The sequence below is a fragment of the Dromiciops gliroides genome, chromosome 4 (assembly GCF_019393635.1).
Source record: "Dromiciops gliroides isolate mDroGli1 chromosome 4, mDroGli1.pri, whole genome shotgun sequence".
Lineage (NCBI taxonomy): Eukaryota > Metazoa > Chordata > Mammalia > Microbiotheria > Microbiotheriidae > Dromiciops > Dromiciops gliroides.
The window spans coordinates 408,133,377-408,158,268 of record NC_057864.1 but is presented as its reverse complement, the minus strand read 5'-3'; the positions used below and the strand labels follow the sequence as shown (position 1 = coordinate 408,158,268).

Below are 24,892 nucleotides of genomic sequence, written 5' to 3'. Positions count from 1 at the left end.
ATTCCTTTCCAGATTTTTTCTGAAATCATCCTGTTTGTCGTTTCTTATAGCACAATAGCATTCCACTATAATCATGTTGGCAATTTGGCCTCTAGTTTCTCTACTTTTTTTTACAACAAGCCTTCTCTTCTGGTAGTTCTTAGTTTACATATTGCTGAAGCCCATCTTATAAAATCTTAAGTAGAATCTTGTTGACATGTGAAATGAATACAATTGCTCAGTATTTTTAATATTGCTTTAGTATTGCCCGACTTTAGTAAATTCTTTTTTTCTAATCCAGTCACCACTGTTGAGTTTTTCAAATTTGCTCGAATATTGAGTACAACACTTTACCAGCATCATCTTTTAGGATTTTAAATAGGTCATCTGGAATTCCATCATCTCCACTACCTTTATTATAAGGAATCCTTCCTAAAGCCTACTTTAGCCTATGTCTGGCTCTAGAACATTAACCATATTATAATGATTATTAGTGATATTAAGATCTTTCTTATATAGTATATTCTTGCCTCCTCTTTTTAATTTATTCTACTTCTATTAAGTTCCTATCATTTTTATCTTTTATAAAAACATGCTTATTTTTACATGAAAGGTTCTCTTGATATCTCTAATTTTCATCTCATCTTTCCCATTCTATGATTTTATTCTATTTCTTTGCACTGCTCATTTAAGAAAACAACTATCCTTGCTAGTCTTTGTAAGTCTGCATTCAGTCGGTATATCTTTTCCTTTCTCCTTTACTTTTTGCTTACCTTCTTTCCTCAGCTATTTGTCCTCATTTTACTTTTTTGTTCCTCTTTTTCTTTGGAATGATTTTGTTGCTGCCTCCTGTATAATATTGGAAACCTCTGTCTATAGTTCTTCAGGTATTCTATTTACCAGATTTTATCCCTTAAATCTGTTCATCACTTCTACTTCATATTGAACTCAGACAGACTTTGAGAGATAGTGGAGGATAGAAGGGCCTGGTGTGCTATGGTTCATAGGGTCATAAAGAGTTGGATACTACTGAATGACTAAACAGCAACCAATTTTTGTGCCTTCTCAGTTTCTGGTTCTTAGCTAAAACAAAAATTGTTACTATTAAGAGCTTTTGAACATATAGGCTATTTTCCTATGTCTTTTACCTCTTGGGGATATATGTTTAACACTGGTATTGCTAAGTCAGTGGACATACTCAATTCAGTAATTTTTTTGTATATAGTTAAAAGTTGCTTTCCAGAATGGCTGGACCAATACTTGAAACAACCATTATAGTGTCCCCTGACAGGAGACTGTAGCTTATAGAATCTATGCATGGAAAACATTGTTATAAGATTAGGTCTGATGGTCTTGAAGCCAATATGATGGTCTCCCCTTAAAGGAGACTATATGGAAAAATACTGTCAATAATCTTTTTGAAGGTTAGTGCAGCTGCCTCTCCCAAATATGTCTACCACCATCTTGTTTTTCTCCCTGATAACACACCCCTAAAATAAAATTTTGCCCTGATCCTTGATATGCAAGTTGGCTCCAGGGGGGCCACCCAAAATCAGAATATACAAAACCCATTCTCGGAAAGGTACTTTGGAGGACACTCTACCCTCCAGTGGGAGCATACCTTTCATCCCAGGACCACTTTTCTGCTGAATAGACCCATTTCTCTGTGTTTCCTAATGCAGCACTGCTTTTATGTGTGTTATACTCTGTCAGTGTGTATGTCTAAGATGTATGTCCTATTCCTTTTTCCTCTCCCTCTCCTTTTTTTCTCTTCCCTATTGCTTGCAATAGAGTTCTCCATTCTCCAAGAAGGGACTCCCTTATGTCAGAGGATTATCACAAAGTAGGCATAGACCGCTTTGCCAGTCTAGTGAAATCTATTGCCACAATGTTTTTAAATGCATAAAATAAAATAAGATTACAAAAGAAATGAATTCTATTGAAATACAGTTAACAAAAAAAAATCAAGGTTCAAGTATTTCAGATTAAGAACCCTTGATTTAAGAGTATTCTAGTTTGGATGAAGAATAGAGAGTGAGAATGCAAAGAACATTAGTGTGAGATAAGGTGGGACAGACTAGTTGAATGGTGTTATGTTGTGGAGGGCTTTGAATGTTAAGTTTGAAGATCCCATCCTATACCTAGCTCCCTACCTCTCTGTATCTTAGAGTTTGTTCTACAGTTGTTTTCTGCTACAAGCTTCACTGAATTTCTGGAGTAATTTCCCAGAAGATTTTAGCTTCCTTTTCTTCAAACTCTTCTTTTTCCTTTGAAATAATTTGACAAAAGAGCCAAGATTAAAGCCACAGTGTCTTCATGTCAGTTATTTCAATCTCCAATGATTGCTTCTCATCCGAAGGGAGTAATTTTACCCTTCTCAAAGGACCATGGTTCCCCCATTCCAATTAGGTGTCTGGTACTTCAGTGTTTAGGGAACACTTCGAATTGAATGGCTCCTTAGCAATTATCACTCCCAGAATCAAATTCCTATCACACACTTTTCAAGGAATTCACCTACAGAGCTCAGCAGGAAAACTCACACAGACAAACAAAATTAACATTTTAAATAGTATGGACTGACATTTCACTCAATGAGCAGATTCCCTGAAATTAGAATGAGAATGAAAATGCAGTTTCCTCAGTCTGTCTTAGTTCCCTGAGTAACTCCTCAGGCTGTGTGATTTGAGAATCTCCCCTCCATCCTATCCACAGGTTATTCCTTATGCTTAAGTAATTTTCCAGAGTCAATGTTAACTGAGACTGATAACTTTAGCTAGCCTTTTAGCATTCAGATAAGCTAGAAGACTCCTAATATATTTCTTTTGATTTCCTGACATTTGGGTAGAAGTCCTGGTTCTTTATTCTGATGTAGGGGGTGAAAAAAGGGTTAACAGAAAAATCTAAGACCCAAGCTTTAATTCAGATATTAGTTCTCAAAGGGAGTCAGACCCCAGTTAATGGATAACTTACAAGTCAGGATGCTAGGTTATCATACCCACAGTGATCAGTACCCATAATGGGACCATAAAGGGTCAGGTCATATAACAATTAGACACAAGACAGGGTATAGAAATTCTAATGAAAAATGAAGATGTTTTGAAACTAAGCATGGGAATCAGGGAAAGACATGCGCAGAAAAGGCCAAATTTGTCCCCAGATTCACCTTTATGACATGTAAACCCCCAAAACACACCTCCACTGAAAAAAGTACCTGCCTCCGGGGTTGGTTTAGGACCCCAGGAACCCCAAGTAAGGATAAGCCCTCCCCTGTACCTCCCCAAGGTGGAGATTATTATAATGAGACTGATAATCAATTTATCCATACTATAAATATAACTGTCTTTTCTTTCTCTATTCCAGAGTTACCTTTCCACTATTCTGGTTCTCTCCCTGTGGTCACCCACAGTATTGCAATAAAACTTGGGAAACTGAGTCACTGAGTCTTATAATTCTTTTGGGATGACTCACAATCAATTTGACCCCCAATTTCTATCCCACACAACTGGGCATTGTGTAGAATAAAATTTATTTACATTTTCTCCACTATAGTAACCATTTCAGATACATTTGTTTTCTCCAATTGCTTTCCTTTGAAAGTGGCCCAAACCCTTTTCAGATACAAGTGTTTAAAGATAGCTTACTGCACTTTCTAGGCAATTTGTTGTATTTTAAAGTGTTGTGGGGAAATAAGGTGGGGGGTTTGGGATAGGAGTTGGGGTTTGGGGTCCTTAGGAATTCCTCTTTAAAGAATTACACCCTCTTGCACACAAATCCGATAGAATAAAATAATAGTTTATTTAGGGGCTGGGGAAGGGAAACCAAGAGAGAAATCCTTGGACTTCTCATGGGGAGAAGGCATGGCACAGAGTGTGGCTCTGAGATACCAATCTCCTCCAGCAGAAGACAGGCAGATACTTTTATAGAGGACTGATGGGGGATGATCATCTGACTGTGGAAAGTTTCCTTAGTGAGGGAGGACCATCCCCCACTGGTGGTGGCTGGGAGAGTTGGGTGAGGGGTGGCTGCAGATCTCTCAAGCCATCTCTCTGCTCCTCCCTGCACAAAGGCAGCAGCCACACCCAATCTTATCTCCCCAGGGGTGAGGGAGACTGGATTGAAGGGTGGTGGTCCTGGAGCTATCTCAGTCCGGATCCACTTCCACTTATCTCTTTAGGTGTATCTGGCCTTTGGTTTAGTTTCTCAAGGAGAAGGTTCTTTGATGTGCCCCAGAGAACTTCTGGTGTGCTAGGCCCTATAACAAAAAGATGATTTTTGAACATAAACAATTGTTGCCTTGCTTGCTGACTTTAGAAGCTAATCTTTTCCAAATATGCAACTCTACTTCATGTTTGCATTCTAATTTAGATCATCAAAAAGCTTGGAAAAGACCTGGAAATTACTTTAAAATACTCAATCTAAAGAAAATAAAACTTTAAGACAGAACTATAAGGTGATTTCTTCACAATCATATATTCTGCTTTCATATTTTCAGAGTCATCTGAAAGTGAAGTGATTGAAGAAAAGTTACTTAGTGTGACTGAAAAGATTGAAGAAAAGAGATGTCAAATTCTTAGTAAATGGGATGAAATTTATGCTCTTGAAAAAACCATCAAGACCAACTTGACTCATGCTGGAATTGTAAGCATCGCTGAGAGTGGCATTAAAAGCATTGAGGTATGCCATTTAAAAATTTAATTAAAAAAAATACTGTGTTTTATTAAGCAATGGCAAATATAAGAACCCTATTCCAATAGGATCTTGCTGCATTTAGCAATTGTTTTTCCCAATGAAGATAGTTAGTAATTTGGTTAAGGCAATGTTTCTTTCATCTACTTTTTATTTGGCTGGTTTGATTTGCATTTTAACAAAACCAGCCATAACGTCATGCACAGTGAGACTTAAAAAAAAAAATTATGATGATGATAACAAAGTTTCCATTTATGGAACATTTTCCATTTTTAAATCACTTTACCCCTAACTGCCCCTTGAGGCTACTAAGTGGCAAAGTGGATAGAATGCTAGGTCTGGAATTAGGAAGAACTGCATTTGAATTTAACCTCAGAAAATTACTTGTTATATGATAATGGGCAAATTAATTTCGCTTACTTTAGTTTCCTTAACTATAATAATAAGGATAATAATATCACCTACCTCAAAGAGTTGTTATAGGGATCAAATGAAATAAAAATTTAAAGCACCTGGCACATAGTAATTGCTTAATGAATGCTTATTTCCTCTGTCCCTTTCCCTCCCTTTCCTTTCTCTTTCCTTCCTTCCTTCCTTTCTCTTTCCTTCCTTCCTTCCTTCCTTCCTTCCTTCCTTCCTTCCTTCCTTCCTTCCTTCCTTCTCCTTCCCTCCCTCTCTCTGGTCTTTCTAATCTATAAAATAAAAATATTGGCCTTAATAGGATCATTGATTCAGAACTTAAAGGGACCTAAAAGAACATCTCATCCATGGAATAAGTAGCAGAGTTAGGACTCAAACATAAATCCTTCAATTCTATATCCATAATCCTAAATATCAGATTTTTGTCATTCTTGAGTCATTTAATTTGTGTCTGACTCTTAATGACCCCATTTGGGGTTTTATTCACAAAATACTGGAATGGTTTGTCATTTCCTTCTCCAGCTGCTTTTTACAGATGAGGAAACCGAGGAAAATAGGGTTAAGTTACTTGCCTGGCAGATTGAGTTCAACTATACTATGGTCTTTTTACTGTATCACACTCCATAACCGTGGTATCACAAATAGTTCTTGTTCTGGTATGACTGCTGAATTCATGCTGGTAATGTGTGTGTTTGTGTGTGTGTGTGTGTTTAATAATACATATAGATTTAATTCTGTGTTTCATGTCCCTAGTTATTTGCATAGTGTCTCTCTAATTAGTATGTAAACTCTTGGAGGACAGGGATTTTTTTTTTCCTTCCTATATAACCCCAGCATTTATCCTAGTGCCTGAAACATACTGAGTCCTTAAAAGATGGCTTTTGACTGATAGAGTATGGATTGGTTCTTGGACCAATGAATGTCTGGAAAATCTAATTCATTCTCAAAGGGCTATTGAATTGAGGGTCAAAGACCATAACTTCCCAATTTTTTAGCACCAAGCTAAAAAATAATTAATCAGTAAATATTTTTTAAGTGTGTTTTAGGTGTCATTGTGGGTCAAAGCTTTTCTGTCCAAAATGAATTTTTTGATGTGCTTCTGGATAGAAAAGAGTTGGTTCACTGTCATGTGTGCATACCATCTCCTATAAAAGAAAGACATATTTCTGGCATTATTTTATATCTTTCATGGACAATTTTGGGATAATGTGATGCAGAAATCACCCAAACTGACATTTCCAAGTGATAAGGACCTAGTTCTGGACCTAACACAAGTTTAACCTTAGGCATACCTCAGTATCTTTGAACCTCAGTTTCCATAACTGTAAAATGGGAATAATTTGAATTACCCAATCTACTTCATAGAGCCGTTATGAAGATGAGTTGAGATTCTGGGAAAATATTTTAAAAGTGTGCAATTCCATGCCAAGATGTGAGGTAATAGTCTTGTATAAGAATTTAGTTGTCCTTAAGCCCTCCTTTAGAGCCATGATGGGATGGAAATGATTTTGAAGTCTAAAAAGCTATGCTTCTTTTTAACATAAGCTCTGATAGGTCACCCTGATAGGATGCCTATTTCCCAAAGATTACCATTTCATTGGACAGCTAGGTAGCAAAGTGGTTAGAGTGATACGCCTGGAGTCAGGAAGACTCATCTTTATGAATTCAAATTTGGTCTTAGCTCATTTTACAGATGAGGAAACGGAGGCAAATAGGGTTAAGTGACTTGCCCAGGGTCACATAACTAGTAAATATCTGAGACCAGATTTGTACTAATGAAGATGAGTCTTCCTGACTTCAGGTCCAGAACTCTATCCACTGCATCACCTACTTGCCTCATAATGTTATTGTTCAGTTGTTTCAGTAATATCTGACTCTTTGTGACACCATTTGGTGGTTTGGGTTTTTTTTGGCAAAGATACTAGAGTGGTTTGTCATTTCCTTCTTCAGCTCATTTTATAGATGAGGAAATTGAGGCAAACAGGCTTAAGTGATTCGCCCAGGGCCACACAGCTATTAAGTTCCCAAGGCCAGAGTGAAGTAACTTGCCCAGAGTCACACAGTTAGTAAGTGTTTGAGGCCAGATTTGAACTCAGAAAAATGAGTCTTCCTGACTTGCCTGGTGCTCTGTCCACTGAGTCACTTATCTGTATAGCATTTTTGTTGTTTAGTCTTCTTTGCCAAGAAAGCCCCAAATGGGGTCATGAAGAGCTGGACATGACTGAATAACAACAATAACAAAGAAAGAAAGAAGAAGAAAAATGAGTTGGATATATTCGATCAGACACTCACATTAGTTATGAGAATTTCTTTTCTTCCTTTTCACATAGAGGGCTATTATTCATGGTATTGACTTCTCAAAGGAGGCAGTGGAGTTTTCTGTCTTCGGAATCCCTTAAAAATAAAAGAAACTCTCACCTCTAAGATAGATGTGTTTTTGTCTCAAAGGTCCCATGCTGGTAAAAGGCATCCTTATTCACTTCCTCAAAACTTCTAGATCTCATCAGTCATGTGTAGCTTTCAAGTTGCATGGTGGGATACTTTCATAGGAAGAAATCATTATTGGTTAGCTTCTTCCCTACACAAGCTGAAATTTATTTATTCAACTAAAATTTAATAGTAATATCATACTACTTTTGACTACATTTAGGACATAAATACATGTAGAATTTTTCCTATGTTTTTCTAAACTGAAATAAAAAAGACTGATACACAATTCTTGTTAAATAGATATCTAATCTTTTCCCCATTTTTCATTCAGACTGAAGCTATTAAGTTGGAGACAGTTAATGGAATTTTAAAGAAAAAAATAATGGTGAGTTCTTTTGGATTTGGTATTATATTGAGATTAATTTCCCCTTGAATCTGCTTTTTCTACATTATCAACAATCTGTCAGGGCAGCTAGGTAGCACAGTGGATAAAGCACTGGCTCTGGATTCAGGAGGACCTGAGTTCAAATCCAGCCTCAGACACTTGACACTTACTAGCTGTGTGACCCTGGGCAAGTCACTTAATCCCAATTGCCTCACCAAAAACAAAACAAAAAAACAAAAACAAGCTGTCTTTCTAATATGCCACAGAACTCTAAGATCCATACCCTTTAACTATTCCAACTTTAATCTGAAGAAATATAAGGTTATTCCATTTAGGGAAAAATAATTCAAAACTATGCTCACAGGATGAAGGGCTCTAAGTTTTCAGGAAAAGAATTCTGTAGTCATAATTGAGGGGGGGGCTTGTGACCCCAGCAGGAGCTTCTGGTACAGGGTTGGGATCTAGTTTGACTCAGGATAATTTCCAAGGAGAACATCATTGGGAGTACAGGAGAGACAAGGCACTATTGGCAATAAAGGCATCCAAGAATGAAATTTGACCTGGGAGTCCACTAAGTGGAGAAGGTCAGAGGTTCTAGTGAAACATACAACAGTTATGAGAAGGCTAGTGATGACATCTTCCAAATGCTTAGCATCTGTTTTTCCATTCCTAACCTCTCTGTATCATCTGTCTGTCTCTGTCTCTGTCTCTTTCTGTTTTATTGATGCTTTGTACTCTCCTTTGTAACAAAGAACTGTTAAGCAAAAACACCCAATGCAGAGACTCTTTGTTATAATGTATACTGTTTTCTACCATAGTAATCCTCTACCTCTTTGTTATGAGGGAGCAGTTATGTTTTGCTGTTATCAAAGACCATTTCCCCCCAGTTATTCAGAGTTTGGCTTCTTTTAGTTATCTTTTTTTTTGGGGGGAGGTGAGGCAGTGAGGGTTACTTAAGTGACTTGCCCAGGGTCACACAGCTAGTAAGTGTCAAGTGTCTAAGGCCAGGTTTGAACTCAGGTTCTCCTGAATCCAGGGCCGGTGCTTTATCCACTGCACCACCTAGCTGCCCCTTAGTTATCTTTGTGTTTGCATTGTTGTGGTATTGTGTATGTTGTTCCTTTATTTGTGCATATTCCATTCTGAATAAATTAATATAAATCTCTTGTTTTCTGGAATTTTTTGTTTTATCATAAAAAAAGCCAAAAAACCATTTTGTCCATACTTTTTGAGGTTTCTCAAGTGGTCTTGGTAACAGCTGAGCTCACATAGAATAAGGTAGGTCATAGTCAGGTTTTATAGGGGGACTTTAACTCCAAAATATTAAATTTACCCTTTATCCTTGATATAGGAGGGGAGGTTCTTGATGAAAGAATGATGTGGTATATGAGGGGCGAGGTGTAGAGGGGAGAGATTATAGAAGGAGAACAGTTAGGAACCTACAGAAATAGTCTATAAGGTAGTATAGGTAGTTATTGAAGAAAGCTAAGTTATATTCCTAATCTTTTTAAATTAATGTCATGGAAAGTGACCAAATGCTTTAACAGTATCCATTGCTGCCTTTGCCAGAGACAATGAGATCATATTTAATGGATCACTGCTTTTGTCAGGCTAGTGTGTGGGCAATGTAGGAGGCAGGAAGCCAAGGTTACACATTGAAGGAACAGAAGTATCATGGGCAAATCAAATAAGCAAGCTGAGTCAGGACACACATAAATAATGAAAATTAGGACAAACAGCAGGTCAGAAACCAGGCAAACCACCAAGAACATGGAGGACATAAAAATTAGAAGGTAAAACAAAGTAGGTGGCAAGTGAGCATGAACCAGGAAAGAGAGGGTAGGACCAGCCAGCAGAAGAAACACATCTCTGTTAGCTAGATCTTGACAACAGAGGTAATTCTGAGTTATAACCCCTTGGAATTTCATGTATTTCCTTTTAAGATAGGAAAAGGATTTCTAAGATTGGCTAACCTGAAGCTCTAAGGTAAATGGAACCTGACTGGATTGTGGGTTGAGGGGACAGAGAGAAATGCAGTTCCTAACAAATGTGACCAAGCATGGCATTTGTGCTATCATTGAATATTTCATTTAGACTGGTCAAAACCTTCAACACTTTCAGATTTTTCCATTACTATATAACTATTAAGTGACAATATGTAATATTGTAATCAAATTTTGTCCAGTTTCTATAACTATCCCAATCACTGAAATCAACTGTAAGAAGTGTCTTTAAAAAAAAAAAAGGAATTTAATTGTATTATCTGAATCAATACTCACTACTTCAGTTCTAAACAACTGTAGTCAGCCTCAAGTTAATGGAGGTGTTCTTTTTTAAAATTTGATTTGAAAATTTTGAGTGACAAGCATTTATTTTCTTTCCCTTTCAGTAGCTTTATTAAAAAAGGAACGAAACAAAAAGAAAATCCTTATAACAAATCTGCATAGTCAAGCAAAACAGATTCCCTTGTCCAAAATGTCCATTTCCAAAGATGTATGAATCATTCTGCATTTTGAAGCCATCACTTCGTTAGGGAATGCATTATCATAGTTCATCCTCAGTTCACTCATGCTTGGTTATTGTATTGATCAGAGTTCTTAAGTCTTTCAAAGTTATTTGTCTTTACATTGCCACTGTAGAAATTGTTCTGGTTATTCTCACTTTATTCTGCATCACTTTGTAAATCTTCTCAGGTTTCTCTGAAACCATCCTTTTCATCATTTTTATGGCTCAATTGTATTCTGTTACATTCATATACCAAATTTTCTTCAATCATTCCCCAATTTATATGCTACCTCTTTACCTTTCAGTTATTTGATAGTAGGTGTGCTTAACTTTGTCTCTAATTGACTTCTGATATGTGTGCTTTGTTTAATAATATGTATATGCTTGTTAATGTATAGATGTGTAATAGAAGAAGGTACCAAAGGTACTCTAAAAGGAGTGATCAGATTGCATTATTGATCTAATACAAGATGAACTGGTTCCTTTATTTCTTTTTTTTATTTTGGTAGGACTCTGAATTAAAAATCAAGGAAAACCTTGACAGGTATAAAGTAAGCCGGGAAGAACAGCAGTAAGTATGCGTAACTTAATGAAAGCAATTGTAGTGATATACTTTTACAACTGCTCAATTCACACAAAATTAGACTGTACTAAAAAGCAGCACACTTGGAATCAACAAAGGTTCAGCACTTGCCTGTGATTCTTGATTTTTATGTGGGCAAGTAGAAAATCTTTCCGGGTCTAAGTTTCTTATCTATAAAATGGAAGTGATAATACATGTACCTCCTTCATAAAGTTAAGAAAAGCCTCAATGAGATGGGGCACCATAAGTTTTAAAAAGAAAAGCAAATTAATTAAACCCCACTATAATTTATTATTGGCATCTAGATGGCACAATAGATAGAGTGCCGGACCTGAAGTCTGGATGACTCATCTTCCTGAGGTCAAAACTGGTCTCAGATACTTACTGGCTGGGTGACCCTGGGCAAGTCACTTAACCTTGTTTTCCACAGTTTCTTCATCTGTAAAATGAACTGGAGAAGGAAATGGCACGCCACTCTAATATCTCTGCCAAAAACATCTCAAATGACATCATAAAGAGTCAGACATGACTGAAGTGACTAAACAACAACAAAATCTATTATAAGTATTAATCTATAGTCGATTCCTGTCCTCAGGTAACATATCCCAGGATGGACATCTGCATATATTTACCTTTTAATAGCTTCTTTTTTCATGTTTGCCTCACTGTTGTTTAGCATGTTGTAGATAAGGTACTGGAAACACCAAGGAGATAATTAATATAGTTAGTCCAAAAGCATTTATTAAATACCTGCTTTGTGTAATGCACTTTGAGAAGTTCTAGAGATTTAAAAAGAGAAAACAACAACAACAACAACAACAACAAAACTAGTCCCTGACCTCAGGGACTCACATTCTAATAAGGGATACAACACTTAAATAACCAAGTATATACAAGATTCCTACAGAGTAGATGGAAAGTAATCTGAGGGTGGAAGGGCTTCTTAGTAGCTGGGGAGAGTCAGAACGTGATGGTTAATCAAAGTCAGGGAAGCTAAAATGTAAAAAGGAGGGAAAGCAAAAGAGATTGCATGTATATGAGAGATAACTAGTACAAAGACACCGAGATGGCTGATGGGGTGTAACATGAGTGAGGATTGGCAGGTAGGCCAATATAGCTATACAGTAGTACATTTGTTGTTTAGTTGCCCACCTCTATATGACACCTCCAAGGAGTTTTCTTGTCAAAGACATTGGAGCAGTTTGCCATTTTCTTCTTTGGTGCATCCCCATTTTAGAGATGAGGAACTGAGGCAGATAAGGTTAAGTGGACTTGCCCAGGGTCACACAGCTAGTAAGTGATTGTTTGAGGCCAGATTTGAGCTCAGGCTTTCCTGATTCCAGGGCCAACACTCTATCCACTGCACCACCTAGCTGTATCTAGCTGTAGTAGAGTACATAGAGAAGGGTAAAATACAAAAAGATTAAAAAGTAAGGAAGGGGCCAGGTTATGAAGAGCTTTAGATCCCAAATAGAGGGCTTTATATTTGATCCTAGAGGGAATAAGGAGCCACAAGAGTTTATTGAGTTAGAGGGTGACATGGTCAGACCTGGACTTCAAGAAAATCACTTTGGCTGTCTTCTGAGTGAAGGATGGATCAGAGTGGGAGTGAAGACTTGAGTCCAGGAGGATGGTTAGAAGGCTATTGCAATAGTCCAGGGAAGAAGTAATGAAGTCCTGAATGACAGTTGTGGTGGTTAATGGAGAGAAGGGAACACACAGACATGTGAGAGATGTTGTGAAGGTAGAAAAGACAAGATTTGGTAATAGATTGGATGTGGGACCAATGAGAAGGAAGAGTCATGGTTGATGTCATGGTTAAGAGCCTGAGTGATTGAGAGAATGGTGATAGTGCCTCTGACATTAAAATGGAAAGTCAAAAGAGGGGAAGGTTTGGGAGAAAAGGTAATGAGTCCCATTCGGGGCTTGTTGAGTTTGAGGTCATCCATTTGTTAAAAGAAATCTCTGTGCAGACTTTGCCCTGATTGATAAGGCAAACCCATGAAGAAACAGTAAAAGGATTTTATTCAACATGCCAAGGAAGTAAGCATTGGCTAGGCCAGCAGAGATTCAAACCCTGTGCTTTTTATAGACAGGAATAAACAACTCCCATATATGGGAAAGACAAACCTGATTTGTTCACATTTCAACAAGGACAGGATTTAGAGCTGCCTCAGCTCCTCCCTCAGTATTTTGATTAGTGCTCATTAAGAGAAAATGGGGCAAGGGAGCATGTGCAGCAGGCTAGCTGCTAAAATTCATTATGAGAAGAGATTATCCCTAAAGAGATTTGGGATTAGAGCACATAACTACCCTCTCATGCAGGCTGGCTGCACATAGCCAGAGTCAAGCAAGGTCAAAACATGGGGTCACTTCAGAATGACTCTGCATTAGAGACTGATTTTCCACACTGTTCTATGTCCACAAGGCAGTTGAGCAGCTATGTGGTGCAGTGGATAGAGTGTTGGGCCTGGAATCAAGAAGACTAATCTTGAGTTCAAATCTGGTCTCAGACACCTACTAACTGTGTGATCCTGGGCAAATCACTTTAGCCCTGTTTGCCTCAGTTTCCTCATCTGTAAAATGAGCTGTAGAAATAAATGCCAAATCACCCCAATATCTTTGCTGAGAAAACCCCAGATAGGGTCATATAGAGTCTAAAACAACTGAACAGCAAATGCAGGACTAAAGCTCAGAAGTGAAACCAGAACTGGATATTTTAGTCGAAGGAACCCATCTACCTAAATTTGAAAATTAAACCTATGAAGAGCAGATGAGATCAAGTCATATAAAAAGAGTTGAGTGCCCAGAAGGACACTCCAAGTTATCAAGTGGAACTCCAATGGAAATCCAGCAAAAGAGTCTGAGGAGGAGCAGTAAGACAAGCAAGAGGAGAACCAGGAGAGGTCAGTGTCACGAAATCCTAGAGAGGAAAGAGTAAACAAAAGGATTTGGTAAGCCACATGTCAAATGCTTCAGAGTGGCCAAAATGAGCAGGACTGAGAAAAGATCATTCACTTTGGCATTTGTAAAATCCCTTCCAGTGAAAAGGAGAATTCCTTTGTATTTGGAGAATATTAGCATATCTGTCATCCCAAGGCCCCTTCCACATTGACTCTTTCTGTCTTTTGTCATTTTTTCCAATTTGCTAAGTGTGAAGTGAAAACCCAGAATTATTTTAAATTTCTCATTATTATTTGGACCAGCCTTTCACTTGGTTTGCTAATAATCTGTGTAAAACAACAATTCAATTCAATGAATCATTGGACCTCAGAACTGGATCAGATTTCAGAAGTCATCTATTCCAATTTAGCTAGTTAGGAGGACCTGAGTTCAAATCTTACCTCAGACATTTGGACCCTGGGCAAGTCAACTTAACCCTGATTGCCTTAAACATACAGGGCTATCTCTAGTCATCCTGATGTATATCTTTCCATTGGACCCAGATGGCTCTGGAGGAAAGAGTGAGGCTGGTGACTTTGCACAGCCCTCCCTCAATTAAATCCAATTCACTGCAAGTCATGACATCACCTTCCTGATGTCATGGTCCTCTTTGAGAACAAAGAACAACATTTCTAACACACATTAATAGGAAAGCCCTTCATTCCTGATAAGTATAATCACCCAGCATTTACTCAAAGGCATTTAGTGAAAATAAAGTCACTACCTCCTGAGGCAACTCTGATTGTTAGGAAGGTCTTTTTCTTCCTTCCTTCCTTCCTTCCTTCCTTCCTTCCTTCCTTCCTTCCTTCCTTCCTTCCTTCCTTCCTTCCTTCCTTCCTTCCTTCCTTCCTTCCTTCCTTCCTTCCTTCCTTCCTTCCTTCCTTTCTTTCTTCCTCTCTTCCTCTCTTTCTTTCTTAAGACGCCAGATATGTCTCTCTGCAACTCTTATCTATTCTTAGTTCTCCCTTCTGGAAGAGGGTAGGGCAACTCTAATCATTCTCTCAAGAGACATTCTCTCACTCAGACAGTTATCACATACTTTCTGATTCTTCTCTTCTTTAGGTCAAACATCCATAATTCATTTAAGGAATACTAGTTTAGCACACCCTTTGTATTAACCACCTGGGAGGTGACTACCCCAGGTTCAAGGTACCCTTTGGGTTCCCATTCCTAAAACTAGCTCATGAATCTCCCCCATTGAATTGACTAGCTTTTAGTAGTCAGCCAGAGGGCACATTAACTCAAAGCAAAGGCATTTATTAATGGTACATCATAAGAAAAGTAGCTACAAAACATTCTCCCCATAAGTCCTGGATAAAATTTTGCCACAATTACTCACACTATCAGTTGGAAGAGTGGGCACAGATAGGGAGAACACAAGTGGAGGTGTACCCATAAAGGAGACATGTTAGCAGCAAAACTCATGCCTCTGGGACTTTCAGCCTCAGATGGCCTGTTTCCCTTCATGTGTCTCCTTGCTGCTCTCTCAGGGTGAAGCATCTCTGTTGGATAATACCCTCCTCTAGACTCCTTGGTCCTGTCCCTCTGGTTAGCTCAATTTCAAAGCCTTTGCTCTCATGTCACAATGCTCCTCCAGTCTGGTGCCTTCATTAACTAGGTCTGCTTTCTGCTGTGTTCTGCCAGATATCCTGGCAGATGGGAGGGCTAAGGAGAGAGGAATCTTCCCTCCCAAGGGCAGTTCCTTCTCGAGATCTGGGTAGTTTCTCCACAGTTGGCTTTCTATTCACCTGTTGGAGCTCACAGTCCTCACCACTGTCTCCTGTTTAGGGCATGTTTCTTTTTACAGGGCAGCTAGGGTATGGTTGAACCTTTGATTCTGGAGAACTTTTTTCATGCATCATAAAGGGGGTAAAAACATGAAAACATTCTTTATACTCCTTTTTAGATCATAGCACCTTGGTGTCTGTTACTTGCTCATTACAGCCTGCAAATTCCATCAATTTGTCTGGGGAAAATCATTTAATTAGGAGTCTTCTGATCAGAGAAGATTAGCATTGCACATGAAATTCTCTTTCTCTAAATTGTTCACAAGAAGGAGAGACTGTTTAATGGATTGCTGAAATCCATCCAAGCAAAAGATTATCAAATGACTGCTAAGACTCAGACACATAGAATTTAACTAATTTTAATTTCTTTGTGCCTATTTAGGCCTGTGACTCTTGTTCAAAGAATTTCTTTGCCTATTCTACAACTTCTTTAGTCTTGATTTCAACATGTACATTTCATCATAGAAGTAACTCAAAGTTTTACTTATACAAAGTTCTTCAAAGTAGGTAACTCCAAGTATTTCTTATGCTGTTAAAACAGCGTTTTTTTTGTTTTGTTTTGTTTTTAAATTTTACTCAGTAGAAGGCAAACTATGTGGTATTATAGGTTGAATTGGCAAGAAATTTCTAGGAACTTGCTCCCTAGGGTGGCCCTAATAGATAATTCAACCTTTGCTACTCCTTCTGGGATCTGTGTACTACATTACTCTTTTCTCCGATAAGTGGCCTTTTGCTTTTGACCTAGGCCCTTGATTTGGACTGGGTTCTGTCCTGGGAGAGACTGATATCTAATGAGAGGTTTTAAGCTCTCTTTTTTCCCACTTTACAGTTAATTAAACTCCCACTCCAGTCCCCTAGGACAGATTTACCTGTAGTTTAGTATTCAGCTCGTGTCTCCCCAAAAAAGGAGAGCTAAAAAAAGTACTTAATGTACAATACAATCCAGATATGTATAGGTATTTATTTCCTACTCACCAAAGTAATGCCAAATACTGAAGATTCACAAAATTTTATTTGTCAAAAACTGAAAACAGGATTTAGCAACTTATCTTAAAATTACTGTTGCAATTGGCTAGGAGACATGCTTCAATTTCTTCAGTATGTAAAGCAGTTCATGGGATTGATTATCAGTTATTTTACATTTAACTTCAGCCCTGCACTGTCCAAACCCCTCCTGGAAAAACAGCTCAGACTTGGGCCAATCTTCTTGCTGGTGGGTATCCTTGCCAATGAAGAAGCTTCCTTCTCCTGAAGGTGACTAAGTTAGAAGCTGCTTTTCATTGCAGAAGCCCCCAGAAGTCATATCCTCTGTCTCAGGGGACAAGGAGAAGATGGCTTCATCCTTTTAGAAGGTCCTTGTCCTTCTGTCCTGGGCCACAAGATTGATATCAGAAGCTAGGAAGTTCATAAGCTCTAACACAGCCACATACTGAATTACTATGTCCCTGAAGGATCCAAAAGTTTCCAGTAGAGATCTAGAGACATGTTTCCCTGAATGGCACCTATAGGCTGCCACAACTTTTGCTATAATTGTCATGTACCTTAGACTTCTGGGGCTTTGGGCCAATATATATACACATACATACAAACATATATACAAGCACATATACATACACACACACACACATATATATATACACATGCATACATACACACGCACACACACAGACGCACACATACATACATATAGATATGAGCTACAGGAGCATGAGAAAATTTGTCCTACTAGGAGTTAAAAAAAAAAGGCTGACTGGACCTGCTATTGATACTATGGCAGTTTTTCATGGCTAAGCTAAGCGTTGGGATCGTCTACTTACCCATCCCACCAGATGGCAGAGTTGTACCTCTAAGTAAGGCCCATTCCCTGTTGCAGTGAGCGCCATACTTTCTGGGATTATCCGTCCCACCCCCACCCCTTGCAAGAAGATTATATTCATGGTCAAATTTTCTTCTGTGGATCCTCTCCACCCCCACTTTCACTCAACTGCATTTGTACCAGGTTTAAGAATTCTAGTTTCAGATCTTGTCTTCCTACATGACCTGCCCATCTATTTTTTGCCCCTACAATTCCTTGCAGATATCCTTGACTACTGATCTTCAGAGTCCTCATTGGTTATAAGATGCAGCTGGTTTCTTTGTCCTCTATGTGGTGCTCATCTTTAGATCTTTGGAAGTAATGTTCCACATCTTGTGGTCACAATGCAACATTACTATAACATATTGAAAGGAAGGGTTTTTGATGTTATGGGAAGCTTGGAGTCTATAAAAATGCTTTGGAATTTCCAGAAAGTGAGCCAATCTGCTCTTATTCTTTTCAACTCTAGGCCCAGCTCACTGCCCTTTCTGTATTATCTGTCCTAGACATACATACAGTTGTATGAACTCTATAGGGTGTCTTTTCAGATGCCTGTTGAAATCTAGGCTATGGAGATTCTTCATCCATTTTGTCTTTCCTGTGTGGATGGACAGGCCAAACCCATTTTAGTGAATCTTCTAGGAAGCTTTGCAGTGTCTTGGAACTTGATGAAATCAATACAATGGTATCCACAAATACAAGCATCTGAATACTTCAGCACCTACAGGGAATCCTCCCCCAAGTAGGATTCTGCAATAGGTTGCCTCTGTCTCAATGGTAAATACTTTTTGGTGATCAATATTTTATGCTTTTCCTGATGTTTTACTTGAAGATCTAGTAAACTGAACTGGATTATTTCTGTTGTTATATCAATCTTCCAAGGAATCTTGAGTGATCTTGATATAAGCATGGGGAGACATTTTGTTGTAAAGATCCTGTAAGGCAGCATTTTGTTTTGCCTAGTCCAGTGCTTTTTAATTTTCAATAAACAATAAACAAAATAGGATCTAATATTAATTCCATCTTTCAGTCAGTTGTGAGGTGGTAAGGATGTGGCACACTGCTGAATATTACCTTCAGAAGCTTTCTTATTTCCTATTAATACCTTCAGCAAGGATGCCTCAATCCAGGCAGAGATGATCCTCATATGATTTTGCATAGATGGGAATTAAGGCAGTTAATTTAGGTTAGGAATTATTGATGTTTTCTTGGTTGCCTTTTTGGGTATTAACAAAGCTTAACACTTTTCCATGCCTTTAGTATCTTATCTTTTAGATAAGCTGAATTTTGGTCCCTTCATGCCCTTAAATTGTTATTGATTCTAGCATGGAGCTCTTTTCTCAACAACAACAGCAACAACCATTTATATTGAGCAGCTTGGTAGGGCAGTGGATAGAATGCTGAGCCTGGAGTCAAGAAGACCTGAATTCAAATCTGATCCTAGACACTTATTAGCTGTGTGACACAACCCTTTTGCCTGTTTCCTCATCTGTAAAATGAGCTGAAGAACCACTCCAGTATCTTTGCCAAGAAAACCTCAAATGGGGTCATCAAGAGTCAGACAGGACTGAAATGACTGAACAACAAAAAACAACAATAAAGATTTAATATCTTGCCTACTAGGTACCAGACACTATGTTAAATGCTCATTTGATCCTCCCAATAATGCTAGGATGCAGGCACTATTAGAATCCCCATTTTACAGATGAGGAAACTGAGGCAAACAGAGGTTATATGACTTACCCAAGGTCATATAGCTTGTGAGTGTCTGAGGCAGGATTTGAATTCAGACCTATTCTGAGTTCAGGCCTTGCCCTCCATCCACTGCATCACCCTTTCATACTTCCTCCAATATGGCTGCTTTCCCTGTCACTGTTCTTTTTGGTGCCATTTTATGATATAGATTTGTCCATGGATGAGATAGAACACCAACATGTACAATTATTGCTTAGTTTGCTTATCCCATTGTCACCTGGGAAGTGTATTTTGGGAAGAAGTAGGCCATAAATGAGATCAGAATGGCTCCACTGCTGGCAGATACCTATGACTCAAGAAGCATGTCTCGTAGATGGTTGTGGAATAGAATAGGCTATGATTATAGTGGGACCTGTTTGACCTTTTGAAGATAGTACCATGTGAAAGTTAGGATGAGAGGGGCAGCTAGGTGGTACAGTGGATAAAGCACTGGCCTTGGATTCAGGAGGACCTGAGTTCAAATCCAGCCTCAGACACTTGACACTTGCTAGCTCTGTGACCCTGGGCAAGTCACTTAACCCCCATTGTCCCATACAGAAAGAAAGAAAGAAAGAAAGAAAGAAAGAAAGAAAGAAAGAAAGAAAGAAAGTGGATTCAATTGTCTTGGAAAGGGGCAGTGGGTTCACCCATAAAAAAGAAGAAGAAAGTAAGGATGAGTCAGAGAAAGGCCATTTGAAATGAAAAACAGAATTAAAGAAAGCTGTGGGGAGCAGCTAGGTGGCACAGTGGATAAAGCACCAGCCCTGAATTCAGGAGGATCTTAGTTCAAAGCTGGCCTCAGACACTTGACATTTACTAGCTGTGTGACCCTGGGCAAGTCACTTAACCCTCATTGCTTCCCCCCCAAAAAATAGTAAATTGAAAAAAGAAAGCTGTGGTATGGGAGAGGCACATTGTTCTGTTCCCTTTCCTACATACTCATTTAAAGTGGCTGGAATATAATGTGCTGGCCCCTAATAATCATAGCCTCAGATCTGGAGGGGGCCCCTTCTGAGGTCATACGGTTTAGCCCCTTATTTTATAGATGGAGAAACTGAGATCAGATAGGTGGAGTGAAGTGATTTACCTCAATTTACCCAGGTTACTTGTGGCAGAGTCTTGTTCCTTGGATGCAAAGCATACAGTGATTTTAATAGTAATAATAGTGGAAGAACAACACTTGCATAACACTTCATAAAGTCTGGGAAATGATTCTATATACATTAACTTCTTTTGTTCTTCACAACTCCATTAAGTGGTAACAAAATGTATTACCAACCCATTTTACAGGATAAGTAAGTGAGAAAGGTCAGGGGACTAACTAGTCTCACAATTAGTAGGAATCAAAGGTGGGAATCTACACCCAGGTTTCTGCTTATTTTAAGTGCAGCTTTACCATGATGCATCTTACCAGGGGGTAATACCTTGCATTTCTGTAAATTTTAAGGTTTTCAAAATGCTTTACAATTATTATCTCACTTACTCCTCACAACAAACCTGGGTTGTAGGTGTCATTATTACCTCCATTTTACAGATGAAGAAACTGGAGTAGACAGATTTTGTGACTTGCCCAGGGTCACATAGCTAGTATCTGAGGTGAGATGTGAACACAGGTCTTCCTGAAACCAGGTTCAGCTTTCCATCTACTATGACACAGTTCATTTTGGGGGATCAGGAACAGCTGGGGGCGGGTAGCAGAAGTCCCTTTAGGCTGTTCCTCAACTGGTGGTGCCTCCTGGGTAATTTGTTACTTATCTACACACATTGCCTCTGTTGCATCAGTTGTAGTGGGAGCTAGATGGTGGGCACTGGACATAAGAACATGATATGGGACCTCACTACTCTGTAAGCTCATGGGCTTCCTTTTCATCAAGGGATTTTAAGAATTTTACAAGTTCCAAAATTTTGTAAGTTATAAACCAGTTTTACAGCTGCAAAGGGCTTTAGAGAATGTCACATCCAACTCTGTGATTAAACAAATAGAATAACTGAGACCCAGAAAAGGGAGAGGATTTGTCCATGATCACACAGGTCTTAATGGACACAGGCAGGTTCTGAAGCCAAACCAGCACTGGTTCCACTGATCTACATAAATTGCTCATGGTTATAAATCTAGAAAGTATTAGAGCCAAGGCTTGAACTCAGGCTTCCTGACTTTAATCTTAATAGCTTCTTAACTGTATCACACCACCTCCCCTACCATCAGTAGGACAGTGTTTATAATATTGGTAAAATCTTTACTTCCTATGTTATTGTAGAAATGAACTGAGATGCCCATTGAAATAAAGGTGAATGGATATTGCCCAGAATATTTGATTCAAAGTAAATAATTTTTCAAAATAAATGTTAAGGTTGAAAAATATTTTTATTATTAAGATACTACCTCCTATCTAATGAGTTTTTTTAATTGTCTATTTAAAGGAATTTTTGGGATTTCCTTGATGCTCTTATAAGATCTGAAGAAGTGGAAGAATACTACTGACTACCTGGGAAAATGGCATGTGAACATCAAGAATGATCTCATGAACAAACCCATGACATTTTGAAACATACAAATTAAATCAGTTTGGTCCCATTTTTTGTTTATCTTAGAATCAAGTTCAGTATTATTTTCCAACTCAAAACAGGAATACACACATGTATATACATATATATGTATATACATATATATGTCGAGCAAACATTTTTGTGAATTTTTTCTGCTTATCTTTTCTATGCTTTTCTGCTATCTGTATATATTTGTAATGCTGTATCTATAGAATCTTTGGAGAGACAATTATTTCGTTTAATAACTTTCCTTTGGGAAAATACTTGGCATAGTTTTCATAAGTAGGAAAATTAGCATAAATGTAATATAGGACCAATTCGTTTTTGAATATTTGCTTAGTGCAAGTTCAGATTTTTGCATTTAATAAAACCTGATGATGACCTAATTTATACAACTGATATCTTTATCCTTATGTGACTCCCTGGTTGCAGTATCAGAATGAACAGCTGCTGCTAGGAAGAGGCATCAATATTTCCCATGGTCCTTTCCTGGACTACTCAGTGAAGACAGGGAATAACTCATCAAAAATCCACTTCAAAATATTTTAAGTTGCATTTTTTTACTTTGGGGTCTGGAAGCTCAGAGATCTGAAGTGGGAATTTCTTTTTCTTTGGTGGAGTTTCACAGAGAGTAATAACGTAAGCAATGAGTCAAATTGGGAATTTCTGGGTTAAAAGATTCCACCCTGAAAGCCTTCAGGGAGTGGGTAACTTTAGAAGCATGGATTGAGTCACAAGGTCCCAGAATCTCAGAGTTAGAGGAGACCTCAGAGGTTCTTAATGTCTAAGCTGTATCTGAGTGAGAAACTTCTCTATGACGTTCTCAACAGATGCTGTTTACTCTTGCTTGAATGGCCACAGCCTCCTAAAGGCAACCCATTCTACTTGTAAGAACATTGTTTTTACATGGTTAACCTGGAAATTAATAAAACAATCAATATAGGAGAAAATAAGGTCTTTAATCAGGGCAGAGGAACTATAGCTCATGGTATTGCAAAGCAAGATGCTAGGAATAACCAAAGATGGGAATGGAGGACAGGGTTTTTATGGGGTAAGAGAACAAAGGGAACCAAAAGACTGCTCCAGAGTCATGTACAGAAACTAGTTAACTATTTAATGTAAATGAACCTTTAACAAAAGGTATTATAGGACTGCTCCTAAAGTATAGAAGCTACTTAACTCTAAATAGAAACTACTTAATGTAGGTGGACCCTTTTACATAATAACATAAAGTCCAGGGAGTAAGGTAGGGAATCATTGGGAGGGAATAGTTTGCTTGGGGGGAGGTCCATCAGTCAATCAAGAGTCTGGAATTGACAAAGATTGGTTAGCTCCGGGCAACAATTCATTTGCCTGGGTAGGGGGACTGGGTGGGGATCATTCAATTCTAAGTAAATTTGTAGTTATCAACATCAAACTCAAATGTGCCTCTCTCTAACATCTACCACTCTCTCCTAATTCTGTCCTTAGGGACCAAACAAAACAAGTCAAATCCCTCCTTCCTTCAAAGATTTTGACTGCAATCACACCCCCTATGTCCAGCTCTTCCCTTATTCAAGTTAAATACTCTCATTTCCTTAAACCAATCTTCAAATGGCAAGAACTTAAGGCTCTTTACCAACCTGGTCACCCACCTCTCGATATCTCCCAGTTTATCACTACCCTCTGTGTCATTTAAAATATTGGGGAGGCTACACTGTTTCTTTCTAAATTATTAGGGAACTAGGCTGGGGTTTCTAAGATATTGCTACTTATAAATTAAAGGCTATTGCACCAGTTTTAGCAGCAAGCATTTATTGTTAGTTAAGATCACATATTACTAAAGTATTGACCACGTGTCTGACTGACTTCCCACTAGTTACATACCCAACATGAAGAGTCCCAGGAAAGGCACTGGGGAGAGAGGGCTGAGAGTAAGAGGAGTGTAAGAGCCTAAGGAAGGGACTCTCCTGACTCCAGGGATTTTTATCCTCTTTCAGGTAGAGGCGGGTCACCACACATTGATCTAAGCTAATTGGTTAGCATCATTCAGCTCCATTAATTGACATGACTTGGGGGGTGGTCAAGGTGTGTTTCCTCTCCTAGCTAATCAGAAAGGTTGATGTGCTTTCCTTTTGTTATGGGGGAAATGGGGTAGGGGTTGGTTAGGGGTTGGGGTTCTTAGGAATTCGTCTTTAAAGAATTACACCCTCTTGCACACAAAAGCATTTAGAATAAGATGGGGCAAGGCAAGGAAAGAGGGGGGAAGGGAAACCATGAAAGAAATTCTTGGACTTCTCATGGGGAGATAGGCACAAAGCATGTGGTTCTGAGGTACCAATCTCCTTGAGCAGGAGACTGGCAGGTACTTTTATAGGGGGCTGATGGGGACCATCTGCCTGTGGAAAGTTCCTTTAGTGAGGGAGAACCATCCCCCACTGGTGGTGACTAGAGGAATTGGGTGAGGGGTGGCTACAGATCTCTCTTCAGGACACAAAGGCCACAGTCACACCCAAATTTATCTCCCCAGGGGTAAGGGAGATCAGAATGAAGGGTGGAGATTGAAGCTAGCTCAGTTGATTTGGTTCCCTGTATCTGTCCTCTGGTTTAGTTTCTCAAGGAGAAGATTCCTTGATGTGCCCCAGAGAACTTCTGGGGTGCTCTGCACCCCATGACACTTTTGTTAAGCTGAAGGATCATCCTAGGCTGGGGAGGGGGAAGTGAGCAGCTTCTGGGTTTCTCCTAGAAATCCACCAATAATTTTCTCACACCTCTCTCAAATGTAATACCCCAAACTGTGAAAAGACCCTTTCCCCCCCGGCCCGCTCCCCAGTGGAAAAATACAGAGTACAAGAGATACTGATAAATAGGGTCACGAGGCTTGCGGTTAGGCCCGGTGTCAGGACTGAAGCCCACACCCAAACAGATGGCCTCACTTGATGAAGCCCACACCCAAACGGATGGCTTCATTTGGACGAGCCAATGAAAATCCCGTAACTATGCTTCTGCTTCTGTACGCGCGCTTCTGCCTCACCAACCCCATAAAAAGGAATCGCACA

The 24,892-nt window shown here is 38.8% G+C and overlaps 1 protein-coding gene across 1 annotated transcript in view; it reads left to right on the top strand.

Moving 5' to 3' along the window:
* C4H6orf118 (chromosome 4 C6orf118 homolog) overlaps positions 1 to 22,149 on the top strand; it is an 84,605-nt gene extending 62,456 nt beyond the window's left edge. The window contains exons 7-10 of the mRNA XM_043963683.1: positions 4,472 to 4,653; positions 7,847 to 7,900; positions 10,915 to 10,976; positions 21,729 to 22,149. Coding sequence (XP_043819618.1) covers positions 4,472 to 4,653; positions 7,847 to 7,900; positions 10,915 to 10,976; positions 21,729 to 21,789 — 359 coding nt within the window. The 3' untranslated portion in view covers positions 21,790 to 22,149. The remainder of the gene's footprint in view (positions 1 to 4,471; positions 4,654 to 7,846; positions 7,901 to 10,914; positions 10,977 to 21,728) is intronic.
* The last annotated feature ends 2,743 nt before the right edge of the window (positions 22,150 to 24,892 follow it).